A 22,151-nucleotide genomic window follows, 5' to 3' on the forward strand; every position below is an offset into this window, starting at 1 on the left:
ATGCAATATTCTGTAGAGTTCATGCATGTATTATTATGTATTTTATATAATCCGAAATTTAGCAAAACAAATACTTTTCTACTGCTACCGAATAAATGTCAGCTTAGCGATTACACAAATTAGACATAAGTTCAAAATATACATAATTTCAAAATGTTTTGCATAATGCAGAATTATTTAAAAAGGTTTTTTTGTTTCAAATTCGTTGGTAATTACCAAATTATACAAAATATATCTAATAAGCAAATTCAAATGTTCTTTGCGCTACGAATTGAACAGTCTGTGTCTGTGCTATTGTCTAGGCAAATTGCCCCTAACAACAGGCATTTCTATGGGCAGCTTTGCCACGCCCTGCACTCAAAAGTATATCTTTAAAATGCTTTTGAATATCACCTGCTCTTTAAGCGTATAATTTGTTCACTTGACTTTGTTGTTGTTGTTGCTACTCGTGCTGCCCGATGAGTTTGCATTTATTCTGACGAGCTTTCCTCCGGCTCAGCTACTGCTACAATTATCGCTCCGCTTCCCTCCCCAAATCAACGAGATGCTTGGCTCATTTATCATTTTTCAGTGTGACAAACAAATAAAACGAAAAGTAGACAACACTCAAAACGCTCATTTGTTGTCATTTGTCTGACGACTCGGTGTATTGTCATTGTTTTGTTTTTTTAGCTTTCTATAGATATATTGTATATTTTATACTTTATATTTTGAATGCCATTTAAGCATCAATTTCGTGTGACATTTCAGCTGCCTGACTTACGCGTTTGTCTAAAGCAAACACAATAGCCGCTGCTAGAATTGATATGTCAAGTGGGAAGAAGAGAGAAATAGTCGAAGTTAATTCAAGTAGCATTTTGTCGGTTTCACAGCACATAAATTCAAAGTATTACAGCTGCATTCGGTGCAGCAATCACAATTACAATTTATGAGCCAAACGAAATTCATTTTCAAGTCGCTTTTCTCGCATCACCGACTCGAATGCAGTTCATAAACAAAACCAGCTTCTCGGTCTAACTAACCGCAAACTGCTTAAGTGGAGGGCCAACTCGGTAGACAGGAAATTTTCCTTGACACTGCGGGAAGCCCTGCCAAAAAGGGAAGAAAGAATGAAGGCCGAAGCCACTTGCTGAAAATCTAGTAATGGCCTGCCAGCCAAGTTGTCTTTCACCCATCTCTCTCTCTTCCTATCGTCATCTTAAGCCAAAGTTGAGTAGTTCATGAAGTAGGCACAAACAGAACGCAGGGCAGCCCAGACAGTTTAGACAGACAATTCCCACGCTGAGCTTAGGCGCAGGACAACCGCAGGACATGCTGCTTGACTTAACCATTGTGACAGCGCACAGAAATTCTTCAAAGTAATACTACCCTGCCTCACCTCACTTCGTCGTCAGTTTGGTGCTTCACATGATTTGTTATTTTGTTGTAGTTGCGACATTTATGGCCTGGTTTTAACTGCTGCCATATATTTATCAATGGGCCGCCTCTAAGTATTATTAATAGTGCTGTTTAAGCCGCTATCTTTGCAGCCATTTTCATTTGTTTGCCATCTGTTTATTGCTGTCCCGTTAGCTCATTACAATCGAGCCAAATTTGCGCTTATCATTTATCACAAGCCGGAACCAGCCAAGGAAAGTACTGGAGAACACAAATTAAAAAAAAACGACCAACACAAAAATCAATGCAATGCAATTTATGAGCATGAATCAGCGCAGTGATTTGCATACGAAATTTTTGTTTTTTTTTTTTGCGGAAAACAAACAATCAAATGCTAATTTCCAATGCAATTTTAAACAGCACAAAACGCAACAACAACAATAAATTAGTTGATGCCTGAGACAAAGGCGACAATCTTAAGTACGACTTACGAGAATCATAAAGAAGAGCCAGCGAAATCTTAAATAAGATCTCTGCGGTGGCGGTGGCGTATACGTAATATCATGCACGACTCGAATTACGCTTGTGGCAAACCATTTTTTCACATTTTTTTTTTGTGTGTGCCGCCATTGTAGACGTAATACCCTGTAGATAAAGTATACCCGATGGGGTATATTGATTAATAACTTCATTTAAAATTCTTATAAAGTACAGTACAAAGGTTAGGTTAGGTTGAATAAAATAAATGCGTGAAATTCAACTTTGAAGTGGAATAATCTAATTTCAAGGGCAACTGCTAGTCGCGTCAGTTTCTAAATTGTTTCAGTTATTGTTCTCATTGCTTGGGCTACTGTTCTACATAATGCGCATAATAATTTCGCTCATTTAAAACGTGTTGGCCAGCCAAAAATCTGACTGACTGACTGACAGACAGACAGATAGAGACAAACCCCCCAAGACACAGACAGTAGTCACCCACACACACACACACACACACACACTGCTGAAATGCGACGCGTCGTCGAGCAAAGAAAAAAAAAGCACAGCAACAGAAAATAGAAGAGAGAACTAACACAATGGGAAGTCGCGGAATTAGCGTTGCGTTCTACAATGAAAACGGGAAGCTGTTCAGCTAATTGCAGCGTTTCAAATTTCGCGTGTTACATAACAAACAGACAACACAACAACAAAAAATATAAAGCATCCAAATCCCGGACACAAAATCATTTTAACATTTAGCGACACGTTTCTTTATATATATTATGTTCTCTATGAATTCAGGTAGAATACGAAACTTGAAATACACCTGACTAATAATGGCCAGAACTGCGAAAGGAGCTCAAGCATTAAATTTATGTATAATACATAATTTCCTAGAACAATTTGTTGTGGAACTAATCCAATCAATACACGCAGTTGCCTCTCAGAATGAAGCTAATAATAAATGCAGCCATAAATGTTTAACTTTCGCTTCACTAATAAAACGAATGCTCCATTCAAGTGCTGCTGTAATTGGCTTCTAACTGAAATGAACAGTTATGTGCATTATCCGCTTCGTGCTTTGTGCGGGGGAATTCCATTATTTTCAATTTCAAAAAAAATATTAAGTTTAGTAGATCCTGGTAAAGGTTAAAGAAATGTCATAAAAGAAATAACAAGATTTTTATTTCAAAATATGGCAACAATTTAAAAATAACATGTTCTCAATCTCTTATAGTCTCTAAGATCTAGATATTCATACTGACAGACAGATAGACAGACGGACATGGATACATCGTCTCGACTTTTGACAGTTACAAATAATATATATACTTTATGGAGTCCTTCTCCTGTTACAAACATTTTCTGGAGGCACAAAGTTATAATACCCTTTTACCCTATGGGTAGTGGGTATAAATATGAAATAGTTGATTAGTTAGAGTTGTTTAGCAAATACAAATTAAAATCACATTATTGCGAGCTTTCGATAATCAAATTTCAATTCTCACTGTTACAAATCACAAAATGTGAAATGCTGTTACATTTGTAAGCCATTAATTATGAAAATGTTTCGAAATTTGAGCTTGTTTATACTTCTAATCATAGCGCCATCAAGCAAGCATAATGAACATTGAGCGCTTACCAAATGTGCCTAAGGATATGCGATTTGATATTATTAATACACTGCAAATGAAAAGGAAAACAGTATTGTACATTTAAAGGAAATAAATAAGACACTGGCGAATAAAACTTATTTTTTATAGAAGCTAATATAATATAATATATCATTTATATTTCTTAAAGTTGCAAAAATACTCAATTCCATTTATCAAATATCGAAACAGAATTAAACAATAAAAACCTGACAAAATCTAAAGTAATTTGAGAAGGAAAAACCCACGCATTTTCCCTTAATTTATGGTTGAGAAATTTGTGTTAAATTTGCCGCATTTCCAGTTACTGTTTGCTGCTGGCCAAGCAGAATCATTTATCAAGAAAATTAGATTTACAGTCTCACCAGCTATTTCTAGCTACTCAGTAAACAGATAGCTGACCGAAAGGTCTGTTTTGCACAACAGAAAACTAAAACCCGATTGTTGCTGAGGGGAAAAACAAAAGCAACAAATACAAACTATGAAAACAATGTAACAATGTGTAGAAAATGAGCAATCTAATGAAGCAGCAGCTAGCAAAACAAATATTTCTTTGAGGGGGGAGAAGATGGTGGATGGAAAGTTGACAAAACTGAAGGAAGCTGTTTAAAAAATGCGAGTGCGTGTCAGACAGTGCGTATGATTAATGCTGGCGCATATTTAATCATTTTTCATTGGATGACAAAAAGACAGCAAGAGAGATGTCGCGCAGTTTGTTGAAAAGGGAAAAGTGAAATGCCTGCAAGGCGAAAATCCAATGAAATTTAAGAGCAATCACAACAATTGAGTGCAACTGACAAAAACCCACTGACAACAAACAAGAAGAGGCAGCAAACACAAAAACAAAAACAAGAATAAGAGCTAAGATGGAAAAAAGGCCAAACTAAAACTAAACTCATTTAACTTTTGCCGTATTTTGTTGGCATTTTACCTTGACCAGCAGTAGTAGCAGCGGCAACAATAGCTACAATATACATATAGGAACAGCAACAGGGAGAGACAAACAAAACTGTTATCAAAATGTCATTCATTCAAATATGTTAGCAAGGGGGCCAAGGATCGTTGGTTGCTTCTCGTTGTGCCTGCTGCTAGTTTTAAGCTATTGTTGATTCTCTCTCATTACATTCGCTGTTTTGTCTCGCCTTGCGCCTCTTTTTTGCAGTTCCCACCACCGACATCAACAACAACAGCGCATCCTCCACAGTCGTCATGGTCGCGGTCACGCCGAGCAGCATCAGTTCCACATCGAGCAGCAGCAGCAGCATCAGCAGCACTGAATCTGTGCTGGAGCAACAGCTACAAGGTAAGTTTATCTCTCTTTCTCTCCCAGTTTAATGCAACCAAACAATGCCCGGCTCTATTTGCAAAATTGTTTATAGGCCAATGCCTGCTCGACGGTCTTTGGGTGCCGGAGATGTCGGTGCAATGCGAGAAGCAGGCAAGCTGCCGAGCCATCCAGCGCACTGGCCACTGTTGTCCCGATTATAAATGCGGTAAGTTTGCCGACACTTTCTCCCTCTTCTTCTGTCTAACGCTTATGCAAATAGCCGCGGCTGCAGTTTTTTTAATACCCGGTTGGTAAAGCATAGAAGCGGCGTTATAGCCATGTTTGCTTATCCGCCTGCCCGTCCGTCTGATTGTACAAACACCTCGATCTCAGTGATTATAAAAGCTAAAGGGTTGAAACTTAATGAGGATACTTATTACAACTAAACGCAGTTAAAGTTTTTTTTTTAGAATTATCTCAAGACTTCTAACAGTGCAGAGAATCAAAAATAGAGCATTTTACTTTTTAGAACATAGAATAGAAAAATCTCAAAAGATTAGTAAAGTGGAAAGAACAAATTTCACAATGTGTAAAACAAAATGTTTAATGAACATATGTCTAAATATATTTATACGAATATTTAATGGCTGGAATAGAAAAACTCAAAAATGGAAAGAACGCAAACAGACATTTTTGTTGAACATTAGAATAAACATATTCTTAATGGCTGCTGAGAATTCATAATCTATCAGAAAACTCCAAAGCAAAAAAATTCAAAAATATAAAAAATATAATTTTTAGCACGTAATAAGAATACAAAAGTTCAACGATCATAAGAAAAATGTAAAGCAATAAACGCATTTCACAATTTAAGTACAAACTTTAAACAACACATAGTTAATATTTTTGTTTTGTCAAAAGTGCTCAGCAGGTATCTCACAGTTGCGCATTCCCCATTTTAAATCTAACATTTTGAGTGCCAGTTTCATTTCATTGTTGTGTGCTTTGCAGATTGCGAAAAAGATGGCAAAACTTATGCGAATGGTTATAAATTGGTTGATCCGGATACGCCCTGCACCGTCTGCTATTGCAAAGGTGAGTTTAAAGATCCTTTTCAAACGCAAACCTTTCACTGACTTTCCGCTATGACTTTTCTCTATGCAGGTGGCGAGATTGTGTGCAGCTCTGTGACCTGCTTCCGGCGTGACGATTGCATGCCCAAATACGTGCCAGGACGCTGTTGTCCCGAGTACGACAATTGTCCCAGTGAGTGCCTTGAGTTTACACACACCCGAAATTATAGCTAATTAGTAACATCAACTCTGTGTTCTATAGTACTCGACAACAATCCATCGTTGGGCGAAACAAGCAGCGCACCATCGACAACCACAAGTCCTGTGGCGCCTGTGGCACCGCCAGCTGGTTTCAATTGGAACATTACGATTAAGGAGATAACCAAACCGACAGAGATACGCATCACTGACAATCAAAAGGCAAAGCCGATATTCACACGCAAAACGCAGACAACCGAGGCGCCAACAGCAGCCGTAGGCAGCAGCACTTTGGCAACGACAACCACAAGTGTCGTTGAGAGCAGCTCGGCAACAGCAGCAACCACTGAGGCAACAGCAACAACTCCAACAGGAGCAGCAGGTGTCAGCAATGCAGTAACAGCAATGCCAGCAATTGACGCCGCAGCAACACCAACGACAAGTTTTGGGCTTAGCCAAGACACAAACCCAAAAGCACTTCCAGTCAACAGCAGCAGCAGCAGCAGCAGCGAAAGCTTAAAGCTCATTGCTTCGGTTAGCTACAAAGAGCAACAGCAACAGCCGCTGGTTGCTTATAATGCTGATGATCCCAGTAAAGTGAACATCAAAAGAGAGTACACCACAGAGGGAACAGATGCTGCTTCCTATGGCCTTAGCTCCACTTTTATACAGAACGGATTTCGCGATGCTCTGGTGGATAATGGTGCTGCCAATGCTGAGCTTGAGCCCGATACAGCGGGCAGTGATAACATCTATCACATTATATCCACCACAGAGGGACCAAGTGGCAGCGGCAGCAGCAGCAGCACAGAGCGACAACTGAGCACCGAATCGACTTCTATTCAGAGTGACTTGAGTTCCACTTATGCCTATGAGAACAGCACAGCAGAGTTGGAACTGAGCACTGAAGGTTTGCCAGGGAGCAGCAGTGAAACTCCCGTTGCCAGCTCCACACATTCGCTGCATCACATGGAGGAGGAGGATGTGCCACAAGTGGAATCGAATCCCGCATATCCCTCGCTGCCCGAGGATGATTTCAGTCTGCGTGATGTGAACTTTCCGCTCGTTGAGCTCGAGGACATTGTGGAGGCGGACAACAAGGATGAGCAGCGCAGCATTGTGAGTCCGTTTGAGCGGGACAACAAGCGCAGCAAACTGGTCACCGATGCTCCCATCGCCTTGGAGACAAATGGCAGCGGCAATGGCAGCGGCAGCGGAAGCGGGGACATGGAATTGTATCAACCGCTGCCCTCGCCCAGCGAGCAGCTGCAAGCTCAGGTGCCGCTGATGTACAGCGCAGAGGATAGTTCCGCTGAGCTGGGCAAGATTAGGCGCAATCACAGCCAGCACGAGACCAGTGCCGAGCTGGAAAGTGGAAGTGGAAGTGGCAGCGGCGAGTTGCGCGAACCAACAACGCCCAGGACACGCTATGTGCCCGTGCAGGACATTGATGAGCTGGGCTCGGGCGCTGGTCCTGTGCAGAGCACTGCCCAGGATCCCAAGGCCGATGCCGAGAGCCTCAAGCTCAACGAGAGTCAGGAGCAATCCTCGCCAGATGTTGCTGCCAAGTCGTCAGCGCGTGCTGAGAAGAGCTTCGTGGAACTGAGCAGCCTGGGAGCGGGGGGAGCGGCACTGCGTCCCGACAGACTCTTTTTGCAGCGAATATACTGAGAGGAGGCTGGCAGCAGACAACAAATCATTTTTGGTGTATATACAAACTATAACACATAGCAGAACTGTAATTAATTTAAAGAAATTAATTAATCGCAATTACAGCTCTTCAAAAATAACTAATAGAGTTGAGCAAAAAAAAAAAAAAATAACTAACAAGAAATAACAGCAACAGCAACGTGAGCAAAAAGTCTTAAGTTTAAGTAGCGCAAGCAAAGTAAGAAAAAAATTCATCATTCCCATAGACTGCAAATTAAATGTTTGAAAATCGAAAAGAAAACAAAAATTACTCAAGCGATATGCGAATTACAATTTGAATTTATGTATACTTAAGTTAAGTACTAATGCCTAAATAATTAGCAACAATTAAAAACGACAAGACGAAGGAAACCGTTTAACTAAATGCTGGGCTCCCCAAATGCAATAACTAAATAATTCTATATATCTAGGGATATACACAGATATATATGTTTATTTTATTTGTCAACTACTCGTATTTGCACCAAGTGTGTTAAATAATTGCCTAGTTGTATTTTTATTTATTCTCATATAAATAACCAAACATTTTTACTACTTTAAGCAAACAAAACAGTCTTCAACAAAAAAGAAAAACACAAAAAAAAATCATTTCTCATTGCCACACCCATAAAGACACACATCAAGCGCCCACAAGATGAAATTCTAAACATTTTATTTAACTATGATTTTATTTAATATTTAATTTATTGCATATAATCAAACATATCCATTTTTTGCTCTAGTGATGTTTGTTTTTTTAATTTATGCAAATTATATAGTCCTGTTCGATGATTTGAAAAGCTTTTAAGTTTAGACTGAGTATTGAAAGTTTTAATTTAAAGCAACTACTTTAATTATATAATTTATAAACAATTACCATAAAAAATCTAAACAAATAAATTGCGAAATTATATTATATATTTGCACACAACTAATTAATGGAAATGTGTCAAAAGTGCAGTCATTTTTTAGTTGTTTAAGTGAGCGAAAAAGAAAAAAATGAAACTTATAAATAAAACATATGAAAACTATAATTTATTTAAGTGCGCAAACGTTTAGCTCTATGTAAAGCATTAAATATTTGCACAATTATTTTTAAAAGTGAAAAATCTAAAATGAAAATTACTTTAACTAGCGTAAATTTAGTATCAAGTTCATTTTCATGTGTACGAATAATAATAAAAACCATTATGAATAGTAATAAAATTCAAATGTATTTTTACTTCCATTTTAGGGGGGAATATGCTAAACTGATTTAAAAGGCCTCTCTTGCTGTCAGAGTATTTTTAGGGTATTATAAAAAAGGAGGGTATTATAAGTTTGTGCCTGGATACCAATTAGGTATATTATGAATGTAGTACTAGACCAATATACCAAATTTAGCCTTTGGTATATTTTTAGTATTTTGTACTTTGTATTTTGAGTATTAAATTGGAATATTTTAAAATTAAAATCACACTGTTTTGCTTTTACTCAAAATGGGTAGCAGGTATCTCACAGTCGAGTGTGCTCGACTTCTATTAAGTTGAAATAGTTGACATCATTTAACCAAGAGTATTTCAACTTCGGCGTCTCAAAAAATTGTATCTCGTTTCATTTGTAAAGAGCGAGGTTGCCGTAAGGTGAGGATGATATGGGTACATCTGCTGGCCAGCTGTCCTAGCAACAATTGCGCAATGGCCGCACCTACAATAACATGACTTCTCATTAAATATGCAAGTGCATGCGGCGGCAATTACCAAGAAATTAAATGAACAAAACGTAGACAACAAATATCACGACAACAGAAACGGCAACAGCAACAGCAACGACAACGACAATTGTTGCATCACAGCAGCAACATCAAAAGTTGCCACAACAACGGCAACAGCGAGAGAGCGAGATACCACAAAAAACAACTCAGGTTACCCGCAGGCAACAACAACATTTAACAAAAAAATTATATATTGAACTGTAATGTACAATTGAATACAACAACAACAATTGTATGAAGAAGCGAAAAAAAAAAAAGTAAGTTGCGTCTTATGTAACAAGGTTGAGGAGCTGCAAGCGAACTTTTGATTAATTTTGTATGCGCCACGGGATCTTTGGCGGGAGAAAGTCTTCGGTTTCGTCTTCAGTCTGCAGTCTTGAGTCTTCGGTCTTCGGTCTTTGGATTAGACGCTAAACAAGCACAGCAAACACTTTCGATTAGAGGAGCCCAACTGGTTTGGAGGAGCAACACTTTCGCTTTCAAATCAAAAGCAAAAACTCAATTTCAAATACTTAAATAATTTGTTGTGTTTTATTGTTTTTGTTTTGTTATTTTTTTTTTAGGTTTTTTTGTGTTTTGTGTGAAACTTAACAAAAAATGCAAATTCAAATCAAAAACTAATTATGATTTATGATGTTGAATATGAGTGTGGCAACATTTTTAGTTGCGTCCAATTTGATCAACCTGCGATTGCAGATTGTTTATCACCTCTGAGGGCACAGTATCGCCCAAGATGTCGAACAGATTGATGCGCTGATTGCCGGGAATCTGCTCGTAGGCGCCCAACTCAATGCCCTCCTGCACATTCTGGATCTGTGCATCCTTGGGAATGAGTAGCGTCTGCTGTGCCTGTCTAATGGCCTCATTTGTGTAAGCGGCGCCATCGCGTGTCTGTGGCATGCAACGCACGCTCTCGGCCAGCAACAGCACAGCGAACAGTGAACACAGCGCAAAGAATTTCATTTTGTTTTTGGAGGGAATTTGTTTGATTTCGATTGCTGTAAATACGATGCACACGTTCAATTTTTTGTATTTCTTTTTTTTTGATTTTGTTGAAAGGTATTTCACTCGTTGGTCGTTGTCTTACCTGGCGCGTGTGGTTTGTTGTAATGCTTCGGCTGCGCAGGCGCCATGCGCATTTTATAAGCTGTGCAGCTATCGCTGGAAGTCTTCGAGCTGCGCTGCGCCTGGAAAGCTCAGCAAACATTTCGCTTGTTCATTTCTGGTTTTCGTAGTAGTCACAATAAAACCAAAAAAATATATATACGAAGAGCTGACCATTGCATGGATTGTAGCTTTTTGCCATCTCCGACCCATAAAAGTTGATTATTTTTAGAGCAGGCAAATCATAAAATTATTATTGTAGATTTGTCCACTTTTTGGCTGCGAAGGTTAAACAACAAACAGCAAAAAAAACGAAAATAACAGAAATGTCAAGAGGCGCTTAACCTTCCACACAGCACACAAAACTTCCAGTCAAGTGACAAAAGTGGTTGATCAGGTGCCCCTCAATTGTAGGCATTGCTATCTGGTTCATTAATGACCGCGACCAGGCAGGCCAGTATTAATAAACTTTTAACAATTGCGCGCGCGCGTCATGAAGAGCCAAATTGTAAATTGCCAGCTAACCATGGTCTTTTACATTTCGTATTTTTATTTTTGTATTTTTGCGTAAGCCGACAGCAGCTGACACCAAAAGTAGCGAAATAACAAAATACCCAAATGCATAAATATTGACTGCGCTCAAATTTGTATGTACGACAGCGCAGCATATCAAAATTAATTATTAAACCATTAATAATAGATATTTATTATGCTTTGCAACGTTTACGTAAGTGGCTTACGATTAACTCGTGGCTTGTAATTTAAGTGATTGTAAAAAAAAAATTTATTTTGGTATTTTGAACTGCAATTTAAATTCAAAAATCGATACTATTTCATAACGGTCATCGTAATACGCGTGACAAGTTGGCAGCCCACTTTATTTAAATTTATCGCTATCCACCACAATTTATGTAAGCCGATTACTTTTACGATTTTTTGCATTATTTTTTTTTATTTTATTATTTTTATTATAATTTTTGAACACATGTAAAAGAAAAGTAATGTGAGAAAATCGAGTTTTTATTTTCATTTTAAAATCAAATATTAAAATATTGGAAATCGATTAAAATTCAAAGAATCGATAACACATTGCTTCGCTGATTTTTACCATCTCTAACTATTTGTGGCCAGCACAATTATTTAGCGAGTTTCGTATTTAAATAAATAATTTATAAATTGAAAACAAACTCATTAGTTTTAAAAATTCCACAATACCTCTGTGGTACGTGTGTTTTGCAAGTCAATAAAAAACTGTGCAGCTGAGTGAGTGTGCAACAACCAAAAAAAAAACAGCACAAAAAACGCCGCATTCAAAACGCACGTGTGCCACAATAAGCAACAACATGGAAGCAGAGAACGGCGAGGGGCAGGTGCAAGTACACCTGAAGACCAAACAAGAACAGTGAGTTAACAAATGTGAATTAATTTTAAGCGTTACTAATATTAATTACAATTTGCAGTTATGCTGTACCCGATGTGCCATATGCTATTGAGGGAAGCGTTGCTACAAACGAGTTAAACATATTCCTGAATGCGTTGCTGCAAAAGCAGGGCAGCGATGGCGTTGACTTTGATTTCCTTGTCTTCGACGAATATCTGCGCGGTCGCTTGTGCGATCATTTGCGCGAGAAGGCTATCAGCTTTGAGGATGCTATTGAAATTGAGTATGTGGAACGTTTTCCTGCTCCAGAGCCGCAGGATTGTCTGCTGCATGACGACTGGGTCTCAGCAGTTAAGGCACGCGATAAATGGATTTTAACTGGTTGCTACGACAACACCATAAACATCTGGACTAACAAAGGCAAGCATAAGCTCACTATTCCCGGACATACGGCTCCCATCAAGGCAGTGGATTGGATCTCATTGGATGAGCAATATGGACGCTTTGTATCCAGCTCACAGGATCAAACGGCCATGTTATGGCAATGGAACATTGACTCGAATGCAGTCGAATGCATTTCGGTATGCAAGGGACACGAACGTGGCGTGGATAGCGTCAGCGTAAGTCCGGATGGACAGCGCTTTGCTACTGGCTCATGGGATACCATGTTAAAGCTGTGGTCCGCTGAGCTGGAGGACAGCGCCGAGGGAACATCGAAGCGTGCCAAAGAGAGCGGTGTTAGAGTGAGTAAACAACAGCATGAACTCTGTTATCAGTTACTAACGAACTTCTATTCCAGACACCCAAATTAACGCTGCAAGGACATCGGGAGAGCATCTCGGCAGTACAATGGATAGATGGTCAGACACTGCTCACTGGCAGCTGGGATCACACGCTCAAGGTGTGGGATCTGAATTTAGAGGGCATCAAGACCGAAATATCCACCAACAAGTCGATATTCGATGCCAGCTACTCCAGTTTGAATAAGCTCATTGTTACCGCATCCGCGGACAAGAACTTGCGTCTTTATGACTCGCGCACAAACCGTAAGTTTAAAATTCTATTATATTTAACAAAATTCATATAATGCATAGGTTTGGAACGAAATCTTTGACTTCTACCATACTAATAATTTAATAAATTTAAAATCATAATCATTATTTTTGAGCACTACAATTAATTATAATATTAAATGTATTAAATTACGAAAAACATTAATAACAAAAAAATAATCACCATTATTCCATAATTCACTTTTTTGCAGAGGGCTCTGTGGTCCGCAACACGTACTTGGGTCACAATGCTTGGGTGCAAGCGGTTATGTGGTCGACCACGGAAGAGTTTTTATTCGTGTCGGGCGCCTATGATAACCAGAACAAGCTGTGGGACTGCAGAAGTCCCAAGGCGCCGCTTTATGATCTGCTTGGACATGGCGAAAAGGTTCTGGACATTGACTGGTCGAATCCCAAATATATAGTTTCTGGTGGCTCCGATAACACGGTGCGCGTGTTCAAGTCGAAAAAAGCAAATGTAGAACACATGGAGACTAAATGAACCCACACATTTTTTGACATTATACAATTATTAATAGTGTAATAATATAAGCGCAAAAAGCATAAGTTTAAATAAAATGTACATTTTTTCCCTGCTCCACATCGAATTGTTATCGAAAAACTTCTTTTGACTGCTCGTGTCATGCCGTGCCGTTTCGTGCTAGCCTACCGGCGATATATTGCACACACGCGCTGTGCGTAACTATCGATAACATACGCAAAAAAACACTGCATCGATATTAGTTGAACAACAACAAAAACCATCAAAGCGGCCGACCGCTTGTCTGCTGCCTGTCCCGACAAAAACGAATCGCCACAAAACTTGATCAATTTGTGCAAATTTCAATGAAGTTACAAAAAGAATACTGAAAAAATCAAATAAGCATACGGCGACGTAAAAGTGGAAAGTGCATAAGTGTTTGGACAACGGCACGCCGAACAAAGAACAGCAAAAAACAACGCGGCCAAACTGTGTGAAAGAGCGAAAGACGGTGAGACTGGGCGAGTGAGAGCGACAGAGAGAGAGCGCGCGAGGGAGAGTGGGTGATAGAGAGAGAGAGAGAGAGAGAGAGAGCGCGACACACAGAGGCAGAGGGAGCTGAATATAATTTTGCAGTGTTTTCGCGACGTAAAAGTAATCAAATAATTTTTATTGCAAAAAAAGGTGCGTGTTGTACACATTAGTACACCGTTGTGCAGTTCTTTGTCTTTGTCTCTAAATTCACAAAGTGTTCTTGTATTTATTTCAAAAATTGTGCAATCATGCGATTGGCAAACGGCAAAATAGCCGCAGTCGCTGCTACTGCTGCGGCAATCGAAGTCAGCAGCGTTTTACAAATGTCTGCGAGACAAGCTGATTGATTTTTTAACTGCAACCGCGTGTGCAAGCAAACAAATTGATGTGACGCTAAAATTAAACGCTGAATCAAATTGGCGTTTAGGGCTTCGCTTTGTCACGGCCAATGGCAAACTCCAAACGCTCTGCCGCCGTCGTCGTCGCAGTCGCCTTCTGCTGCTGCAGCAGCGTTTGCCAAAATGGCCGCTTTGCCTCTGCGCCGCTCTCTGCGCGCTCCGATGATTAAATTTAATCCGATGGGGCTTTAAAAGTATAGATTGTGGCATGAGACATTTTGTTGTTTGGTGAGGGGGAAGGCGGCTCTGAATTTTGCAGATTGGCTGCTGGCTGTTTCATTATATTATTTTTGTCACGCAGTAAAACGGGTCAAGGACCTGCGGCCAGTGTCGACCTAGCTGGTTCGCGTCGTTGATGAACTACCAGTGCTGTCCTAGTTCATGCCAGCTGAACTGTCAATGTTGCCCTAGCTGATTTATCGCATAAGATGTACCAGTGTTGTCCATGTTCATGTTACCTGAACTGGCATCAGTGTTGGTCTAAATGGTTCATTGGTTCGTTTGATGCTTTAGTTCCAATGCAAATGATCAGATCGAAACAATAATTATTTATCGCCTTATCGACAATTGTTAACTTAACGATTTTATAGTTAATCGGCAAGGACATTTGAAATTAAAATTAATCAACACTCTTCTTTCTTTTTCTTTTTTTGTTGCAGCCTTCCCAGGAACTGCGATAAGCAAATTGTAAAAACAAAAACTGAAAAGACTGTAAGCTAGCGTTATGTCTTCAACTCCAGCAACGGCGTCTGGCGCCGGCAGCAGCGCCACTAGCTCGAGCGTTGCAGCCACATCCAGCGCCACCAGCTCCACGAGCAGCACTGCCTCGCAAAGCAATCAAAGCACAGCCGCTAACACGCCAGTCCGTGGACGTGGAGGCGCTAATACGAACGGTGGCACAGCTGGTGGCACTGCCTCGGGCAGCAATAATTCCACGTCAACGGCGACCAGCGATGAGCCACGCAAGGATACTAAATCAACGCCAAGAATATCGAAAGCGTTGGGTACATCCGCCAAACGTATACAAAAGGAATTGGCTGAAATCACATTAGATCCGCCGCCCAATTGCAGTGCCGGACCCAAGGGCGATAATCTCTATGAGTGGGTATCGACAATTTTGGGACCACCTGGTTCGGTGTATGAGGGTGGCGTCTTCTTTCTGGACATACACTTTTCACCGGAGTATCCATTCAAACCGCCCAAAGTCACGTTTCGCACACGCATCTATCACTGCAATATCAATAGTCAGGGCGTCATTTGTCTGGACATCTTGAAGGACAATTGGTCGCCAGCGTTGACCATATCAAAAGTTTTACTGTCGATTTGTTCCCTGCTCACAGATTGTAATCCTGGTAAGCATGACTATCCAATCCCACTCTATTTTATATTAAATTTGTATTTCAAATTGCAGCTGATCCTTTGGTTGGCAGCATTGCCACGCAATATTTGCAAAATCGTGAAGAGCACGATCGAATTGCGCGTCTTTGGACAAAGCGGTGAGTACGCCACATCTTTATAAGTAAAGTATAATATTTAATTAATTGTTCTCTACATTTTTTTTTGTAGGTACGCAACATGATGCGCAAGTCTTAGCATTACACACGTACCACAAGCTGCAACAAGTAACGAAAATTCGCAAATTATAAATATAAATATTAAAGTACGCTAACTATTAACTTAACAACAAACAAACTCATACACACAACCCAGCAAACAAAAGAGATGAACGAACTTTTACAATAACCGTCAAACCATATAAAAATAATCTCTTTATAATTGATATTTTCCACACCAAGACAACACACATTTCTATAATCTAAAAAGTGAAAAAAAAATGTGTTCAATACATTTTGTTCTGTTTCTATTTCGAGCCAAACAAGAACACTAAAAATTAACACACACACAGACAGACAGGAAATAATAAACATTAATCAACGCATCATGAAACTGCACATTGGCATATAAACTAATCAACTCTACATAAATAAATAAGTATAAATACAATTAGTTTACATTACGAGTATATCTGTACAGTGTTAAGTCAAAATGGAGCTAAACGATTAACAACAAAGCCTATTTTAGTAAATATACTTATTAACACAGACATCAACAACCACTTTAACAACAAACAAACAAAATCGTCAGGGCGGCAAACAAAATTTTCAATTAATTAAACTCGCCAAAATTTACAAATTGAAATTCTTGACTTAGGAGGAACTCAAAAAAAAAAAAAAATTTTAAAACGAAAAAAGACTCGATGTATAAACGAAATTACAATTAATGTATACAAAACAAATTAAGACAAACTCTATTTTCCAAATTGAACACTTTTGTTATTTATAAAAAAATTTATTAAGTTCTCTTTTGTTTTAATGTGATATCCGTGTACGTCAAATTTGGTCCCTTTTGTCTCTATTCTCGTGCTGTAAAAATTGTGTATTAATAAATAATTGAATACGGTATCAAGAAATGCGCAAAAACCCATTTGCGACATTTGCGTCGTATTTTAACAACAAATAAAATGCGCAGACAACAAAACAAAACGAAAAAACATCAAAGCTACATACATACAAAGTAAAACCAAGAAATATATAAAACAAAAAAAAAACTTCCTATTATTTTGTAGTTTTAATGACTCAATAACGAAAAACAAAACAAAAAAAAAAGATAGAAATAAACGCTAAGAGTTTATGAACATGAGAAAAACTTTAAATAAAAACGAAATAAAGGAAATTATTTAAAAATGTAAAATGTAAAAGCCTGTAAAATTGTTTTCCTTTCCCTTTTTTAAAGTAATCGTTTTATTTGTTTTATTTTTATATATTTGTGTTTATGTATATAATTGTTTATATAAAATATGTTTGACATTCATTATTTGTAACTAAATCGGATCATACGGAGCACATAGCACAACAAAATCAACTCCACTCCAAACTTATAGATACATGCCATTGACCAGAAAATCGGCCTCCTGTGAATAGGGCGTCTTGCCACCCAAACGTCGTGCTCGTCTTCCAACTGTTCGCATGCGACAACCAATTAAAATGGCCAACGCTGCAGTCACCAGGAGACCCAGCGACAAGGACAACACGGCGCCACCAGGACGCTCCGAGTGTCCATCGTGATCCCGGAACTCTAGCGCCAGATTCTCGTGTATCATCTTGTACTGCTCGTGAACGGGAGCAACGGGCACTGGAAGCACTGCTGGCTGTTGTTGATTGTTCTGTTCCAGCGCCAACTCAATAGGATCTTTGCCGCCCGCCTTCGCCTTGGCTTTCTTATGCTTGCGCTGGGTTTAAGAAAAAAGACAGTTTAAAATGGAGGAAATTTTGCCTTTGAAATCGCTTTTCAAGTCACCTTCTTTGGAGCCTCTGTGGACTTTTCATCGTCGTAGTCATCGTAATCCTCATCAGCTGGCTGATTTTTGGGCGCTGCGTTCAGCACTGGCAGCATGGATTGCTGTGGTGCAAGCGGTGCTGCTGCTGCCGCTGCTGGAGGAGGCGCAGCTGCAACATAGCTTTGACTTTGCTGCTGCTGCTGTTGTTGTTGTTGTTGTTGTTGTTGTGGCACAGCCATTTGAGCTGACGGCCAGTTAATAGACGTTTGTTGAGGCACATTCACCACTTGTTGTTGTGGCAGTTGCTGCTGCTGATGTTGTTGTTGCTGTTGCTGCTGCGGTGGCGTCAGATAAATGCTCGTGCGTGGCAACGACATGCCATACAAAGAACCGCCGCCAAGTGCAACATTATTATTATTGCTGTTGCCGTTGTACACGGGCTGTGGTTGTGCTGCTGCTGCTGCCGCTGCGCCGGTTGCAGTTGCAACTTGGCCCTGAACCTGCCCCTGGGCATTAGTCGATTGCTGCTGCTGCTGCTGCTGTTGCAGTTGCAAGCCGCCTTTGTGATTGAATATGCGACTGTTGAGCTGCTCATCTGTTGAGGAAGTGAATGGTTAAACGCACAGCTAATTGAATTAATTGCAAGTAGTCACAGAAACCACAAAACATATACACTTGCCACACACCACACACTTGCCACACACACACACTGCTACACTCACGCCTACCCACTAACGTACACACTCGTAAATCAATTCTGAGTGACGTGACTCCCATTACAACAATGAAAACTGATGGGTAATTGCCATTTTTCCAGCAAAAGCTTCTCAAGTGCCCGCAGCCAGCAATTGTTAACTGACCACAGCTGTAGTTGCTGCTGCTGTTGCAACTGATGCTGAAACTGGAGCTGAAGCTCGCTACTGAAGCTGATACTGATGAGTTGCGTGCTCTTTGGCTGGCAATTTATGTGCTACAAAAGACAACAATTGCTCTTTGTGTCTAGTTAGTGAGTCGCTTCCAATAGTCTTTAAATAAATATTTTCAGCTACTTATATTGAACTTTTTTTTTTTTCCTGAACGCTTGTCACTCAATTGTTCTTGAGTTGTGAAAGTAGAAATAGAATATATTAGAATGTTACGAAAGTACTGCAGTGGAATTTATTAGAAGAGATTGAAGCTTAGTTTTATAATACTGATTAATTGAAATATGGGAAACGAATCACCGGACATTATTTATTTATTAATTTTTAAAAAGGGCTGGTCTTTAAAGGGGAGTGTTTCAAAGGAAAATTAAGATTGAAGAGGTAATGTGAACTAGATGGTATGAAAACCAAATTACTTGACCGTCATAAAAAATGATTGTGACTTTCTACTCTATTAATTATTAGGCATACATGTTAAATTTCAAAAGCTCAAAACTTTTCTCAAATTTAAGAAAGTTAACGAAAAGTACCCTTCAACTTTTTTTTTAAGTGTGTTGAATCAAAAATGTTTTATTCTTTAAAATTTTTAAGAGAAATTGTATTTGGATTTCATTGATGTAATTACATTTTTTTTTAATTAGCTTCTTTATTTAAGTATCGAACCAGTACAGCAAGAACAAAATTGTACTATAACAACACAGGTAAAAGAAATGTTTATTTATGGATGTAATTACATTAGAATTATAATATAACACAAAATATTATGGTATCAGTATACAATAGAAAAAAGTAAATTTAATTTAAAAAATAAAAGTATTTAAAGAGAAAAGAATATAATAAAATTCGCTAATCAGATGGAAGGGTCTTATTTACTTTGGCTGACAATCTGGTATATTGTGCACTCTATGGTATATTTTTAATGTCAAACATTTGTTATATTTTTATTGTTTTTTATTTGGCGGTACATTCATATGGTATATTTTGAAATTTATACCGTACTGTGTTGCGTCTATTTAAAATGAGTAGCGAGTATCTCACAGTCGAGCACACTCGACTTTCTTATTTGTTTTTTTATATCAAATATTGAATTCGGAAACTAAACTGATCATAGCTTTAAATAGAGCACTATTATTTATATGTTTATACTAGATCTTCAGGCATGACAAGTTATTCATTGCATATTAATATCGACACTTACCCGTACTTAAAATCTCGCCTTGTGGTTGCTGTTGCTGCTGTTGTTGCTGTGTCTCTGCAATCATTTTGCGATTTGCCCAAGCAGCCGCATCCTCACGATTATTAACCCTAGGCGGTGGTGGAGGCGGTGGCGGTGGTGGACCCAGCATAACAGTATGTTGTTGCTGTTGCAGCAATTGTTGCTGCTGCTGCTGTTGTTGCTGTTGTTGTGATTGCTGTGCAATTTGCAATTGCTGTTGAATGGGCGGCACTGACTGATATTGCTCGGCATTGTTGTTGTTGTTGTTGCTGTTGCCGTTCGCTTTGGTTGGTGCTGAAGCAACGGCATTGCACTGCAAGAGTTGGTCAACAAAATAAGTTAATGAGCTGTCGAAATGTGGTCACCCGTTGTTGAACTCACTTCCGGTCCCTCGTCGCTGCCATCTTCGCACTGCGGTATGCCATCGCAAGCATTGTAGACGGCAATGCATTCGCCCGAGTGGCAACTGAACTGAAAGCGACCACAATGCGCAACGGGAGCTGGGACAAAATTGGAAAGTAATTTACATTCGGAAATTTACATATAAATATAATGTATGTCAGTCGTACCACTTTGAGGGGGAATCACAACAGCGGCGACAGCAGCAGCCGCCTGTGACTGTGACTGTGCCACGCCCAGGGGCAAGAGAGCACTTGCTGTGGGTGGCAAAGCAGCAGCCAGCAAATTGGGCTTGTCTCGCTGCACTTCCGGCTTCAGCTTGAGATTGCTCAGCTCCCACTCCTGCTGCGATATATTGTTGCTGGGAATGTGCGGCAACTGTGGCCGCGGTGTGCTTGCCACATCCATCGAGCTGCGAACCTGAGGCGTCAACACGGCGCTCGTATAGTTCGCATGCCGCGTGAACTTGCAGTGGAAATTCTCGGGTGGCCCGCACTCGAATAAATAACAATACCCGCCCGATTTACGCTCAAAGATGTAAACATCACAGGCATCCGTTTCGCAACAGAGTCGCTCGCATTCCTCCAGCGTGTCCAGCTCCAGACCCTGCAGATACTTGCCACCAATGGCCTGCGATTCGCCAGTGCGAATTATCGTATTTTTGTGCACATCAAAGTGACCTAGACCAATCAGTATTAGCATTAATTATAGAATTATGTTGAATATTTAATACCTATGCAGGACTCGAGATCCATGCGTTTGGTTAGACGATGCGTTGCTGTTGAGGCTGCCACCTCGGGTTGTGCCGCAGCTGCCACAAGTAGCTGCAACAGCTGCAGCGACAGCACCAGCTGCAGCAACATTTGAAAGGCGTTACAATTGTATTTTGTGGTTTAGCTTCGTTGACTTGGCTAATTGTTTAGGCTTCTTCTTTTTTTTCACAGCTCACTGAATCTGGAGTAATTCGGGGGCACGTTTCGATGGGGCGTGTGTTTTGGGGGGCTTGGCGTGTTTACAAAAATTTACACGCTTATTGATTTTTTTTCCGCTTGCTAGCAAAGCCAGAAATGCGTAGTTTATCTGAACTTTTCGATCACTACTTTTCCAGCAATAATGCAGAACACAAAACTTGAATTTAGCAAGAATTTATGCGAAATATTTTACTATTTTTATTGGGTTGCAAATAATAATTGGAAATTTGTTATTTTTTTGCTTTTGCGAGAACGAAACTTTGCTCAGCAGGTTGGGCCGAATGTAAACCAATGGAAAATGCCCAAAAATGAAAATCAAACAGCAGCAACCCTTAAAAGCAAAAGCTTCCTAAGCAAAGCTCATAACAGCTGTGTGAGTCGAGTTTGCTCTAAATAAGTAAAAATATATTACAATTTTTAAATAGATTAATGTTTATTTTATAATTTTGTAATTTATATAGAAATTTCTATTATTTTTTGTACCATTATTATTCAGTTACATTCCATTGAAAGCTCTCAAAGCTCGCGCTCTTTTCGCTCTTTGACTTCCAGTGAACATATGTTAACCTTATGTTTGCCTTTCAACCCTAACCTTGCGGACCTTGCACATGCCAATATAGCCCAAGAACAACAACAAATCACAGGATGTTTGCCACTGTCCTTTTTTTTCTGTTCGCTACCATCTTCCCAACTCCTTTCAACATTTTTAAGCAGACAGCATATTACAACAATGAAAATCAATAAAAGCTTTGCTAACTTGCTGCTGTTTTTTGTTCTTTTTGCAGGCTTTAATAATTTAGCTGCGGTTGAGGGTGGTTCTAGACACTAATATATGGGCTTCATGGGTAGATTAGGGACACGTAGCT

General features: G+C 39.5%; 5 protein-coding genes across 7 annotated transcripts in view; 3 read left to right on the plus strand and 2 right to left on the minus strand.

Moving 5' to 3' along the window:
* Positions 1 to 7,870, plus strand: part of LOC132792027 (mucin-5AC) — a 37,986-nt gene extending 30,116 nt beyond the window's left edge. The window contains exons 3-7 of the mRNA XM_060801228.1: positions 4,672 to 4,812; positions 4,889 to 5,002; positions 5,788 to 5,871; positions 5,941 to 6,042; positions 6,112 to 7,870. Coding sequence (XP_060657211.1) covers positions 4,672 to 4,812; positions 4,889 to 5,002; positions 5,788 to 5,871; positions 5,941 to 6,042; positions 6,112 to 7,718 — 2,048 coding nt within the window. The 3' untranslated portion in view covers positions 7,719 to 7,870. The remainder of the gene's footprint in view (positions 1 to 4,671; positions 4,813 to 4,888; positions 5,003 to 5,787; positions 5,872 to 5,940; positions 6,043 to 6,111) is intronic.
* Positions 7,871 to 9,991: 2,121 nt separating this feature from the next.
* LOC132786239 (uncharacterized) lies at positions 9,992 to 10,674 on the minus strand. The gene is made up of 2 exons (XM_060792725.1): positions 10,577 to 10,674; positions 9,992 to 10,487 (listed from the first exon to the last, which is right to left on the minus strand). Exons 1-2 carry the CDS (start codon positions 10,626 to 10,628, stop codon positions 10,150 to 10,152), a joined length of 390 nt encoding a protein of 129 aa, XP_060648708.1. The 5' UTR covers positions 10,629 to 10,674; the 3' UTR covers positions 9,992 to 10,149.
* Positions 10,675 to 11,694: 1,020 nt separating this feature from the next.
* LOC132786215 (ribosome biogenesis protein WDR12 homolog) lies at positions 11,695 to 13,628 on the plus strand. The gene is made up of 4 exons (XM_060792682.1): positions 11,695 to 11,995; positions 12,054 to 12,717; positions 12,774 to 13,020; positions 13,239 to 13,628. Exons 1-4 carry the CDS (start codon positions 11,937 to 11,939, stop codon positions 13,526 to 13,528), a joined length of 1,260 nt encoding a protein of 419 aa, XP_060648665.1. The 5' UTR covers positions 11,695 to 11,936; the 3' UTR covers positions 13,529 to 13,628.
* Positions 13,629 to 13,775: 147 nt separating this feature from the next.
* LOC132786225 (ubiquitin-conjugating enzyme E2-24 kDa) lies at positions 13,776 to 17,065 on the plus strand. Of its 3 annotated transcripts, none has more exons than XM_060792694.1 (4): positions 13,776 to 14,018; positions 15,099 to 15,791; positions 15,851 to 15,935; positions 16,006 to 17,065. In XM_060792694.1, exons 2-4 carry the CDS (start codon positions 15,164 to 15,166, stop codon positions 16,016 to 16,018), a joined length of 726 nt encoding a protein of 241 aa, XP_060648677.1. In that variant the 5' UTR covers positions 13,776 to 14,018; positions 15,099 to 15,163; the 3' UTR covers positions 16,019 to 17,065. The 3 variants fall into 3 exon arrangements, with proteins under 3 accessions (XP_060648677.1, XP_060648697.1, XP_060648687.1); XM_060792704.1 differs by lacking the exon at positions 13,776 to 14,018 and adding an exon at positions 14,099 to 14,191; XM_060792714.1 differs by lacking the exon at positions 16,006 to 17,065 and having other exon boundaries at positions 15,851 to 15,939.
* A 173-nt stretch (positions 17,066 to 17,238) lies between these two features.
* LOC132786207 (protein bunched, class 2/F/G isoform) lies at positions 17,239 to 21,572 on the minus strand. Its single transcript, XM_060792672.1, has 6 exons — positions 21,048 to 21,572; positions 20,485 to 20,994; positions 20,297 to 20,415; positions 19,898 to 20,228; positions 17,797 to 18,371; positions 17,239 to 17,728 (listed from the first exon to the last, which is right to left on the minus strand). Exons 1-6 carry the CDS (start codon positions 21,175 to 21,177, stop codon positions 17,375 to 17,377), a joined length of 2,019 nt encoding a protein of 672 aa, XP_060648655.1. The 5' UTR covers positions 21,178 to 21,572; the 3' UTR covers positions 17,239 to 17,374.
* Positions 21,573 to 22,151: the final 579 nt, after the last annotated feature.

This window comes from Drosophila nasuta, chromosome 2L (assembly GCF_023558535.2).
Source record: "Drosophila nasuta strain 15112-1781.00 chromosome 2L, ASM2355853v1, whole genome shotgun sequence".
In the NCBI taxonomy this organism is placed as follows: domain Eukaryota; kingdom Metazoa; phylum Arthropoda; class Insecta; order Diptera; family Drosophilidae; genus Drosophila; species Drosophila nasuta.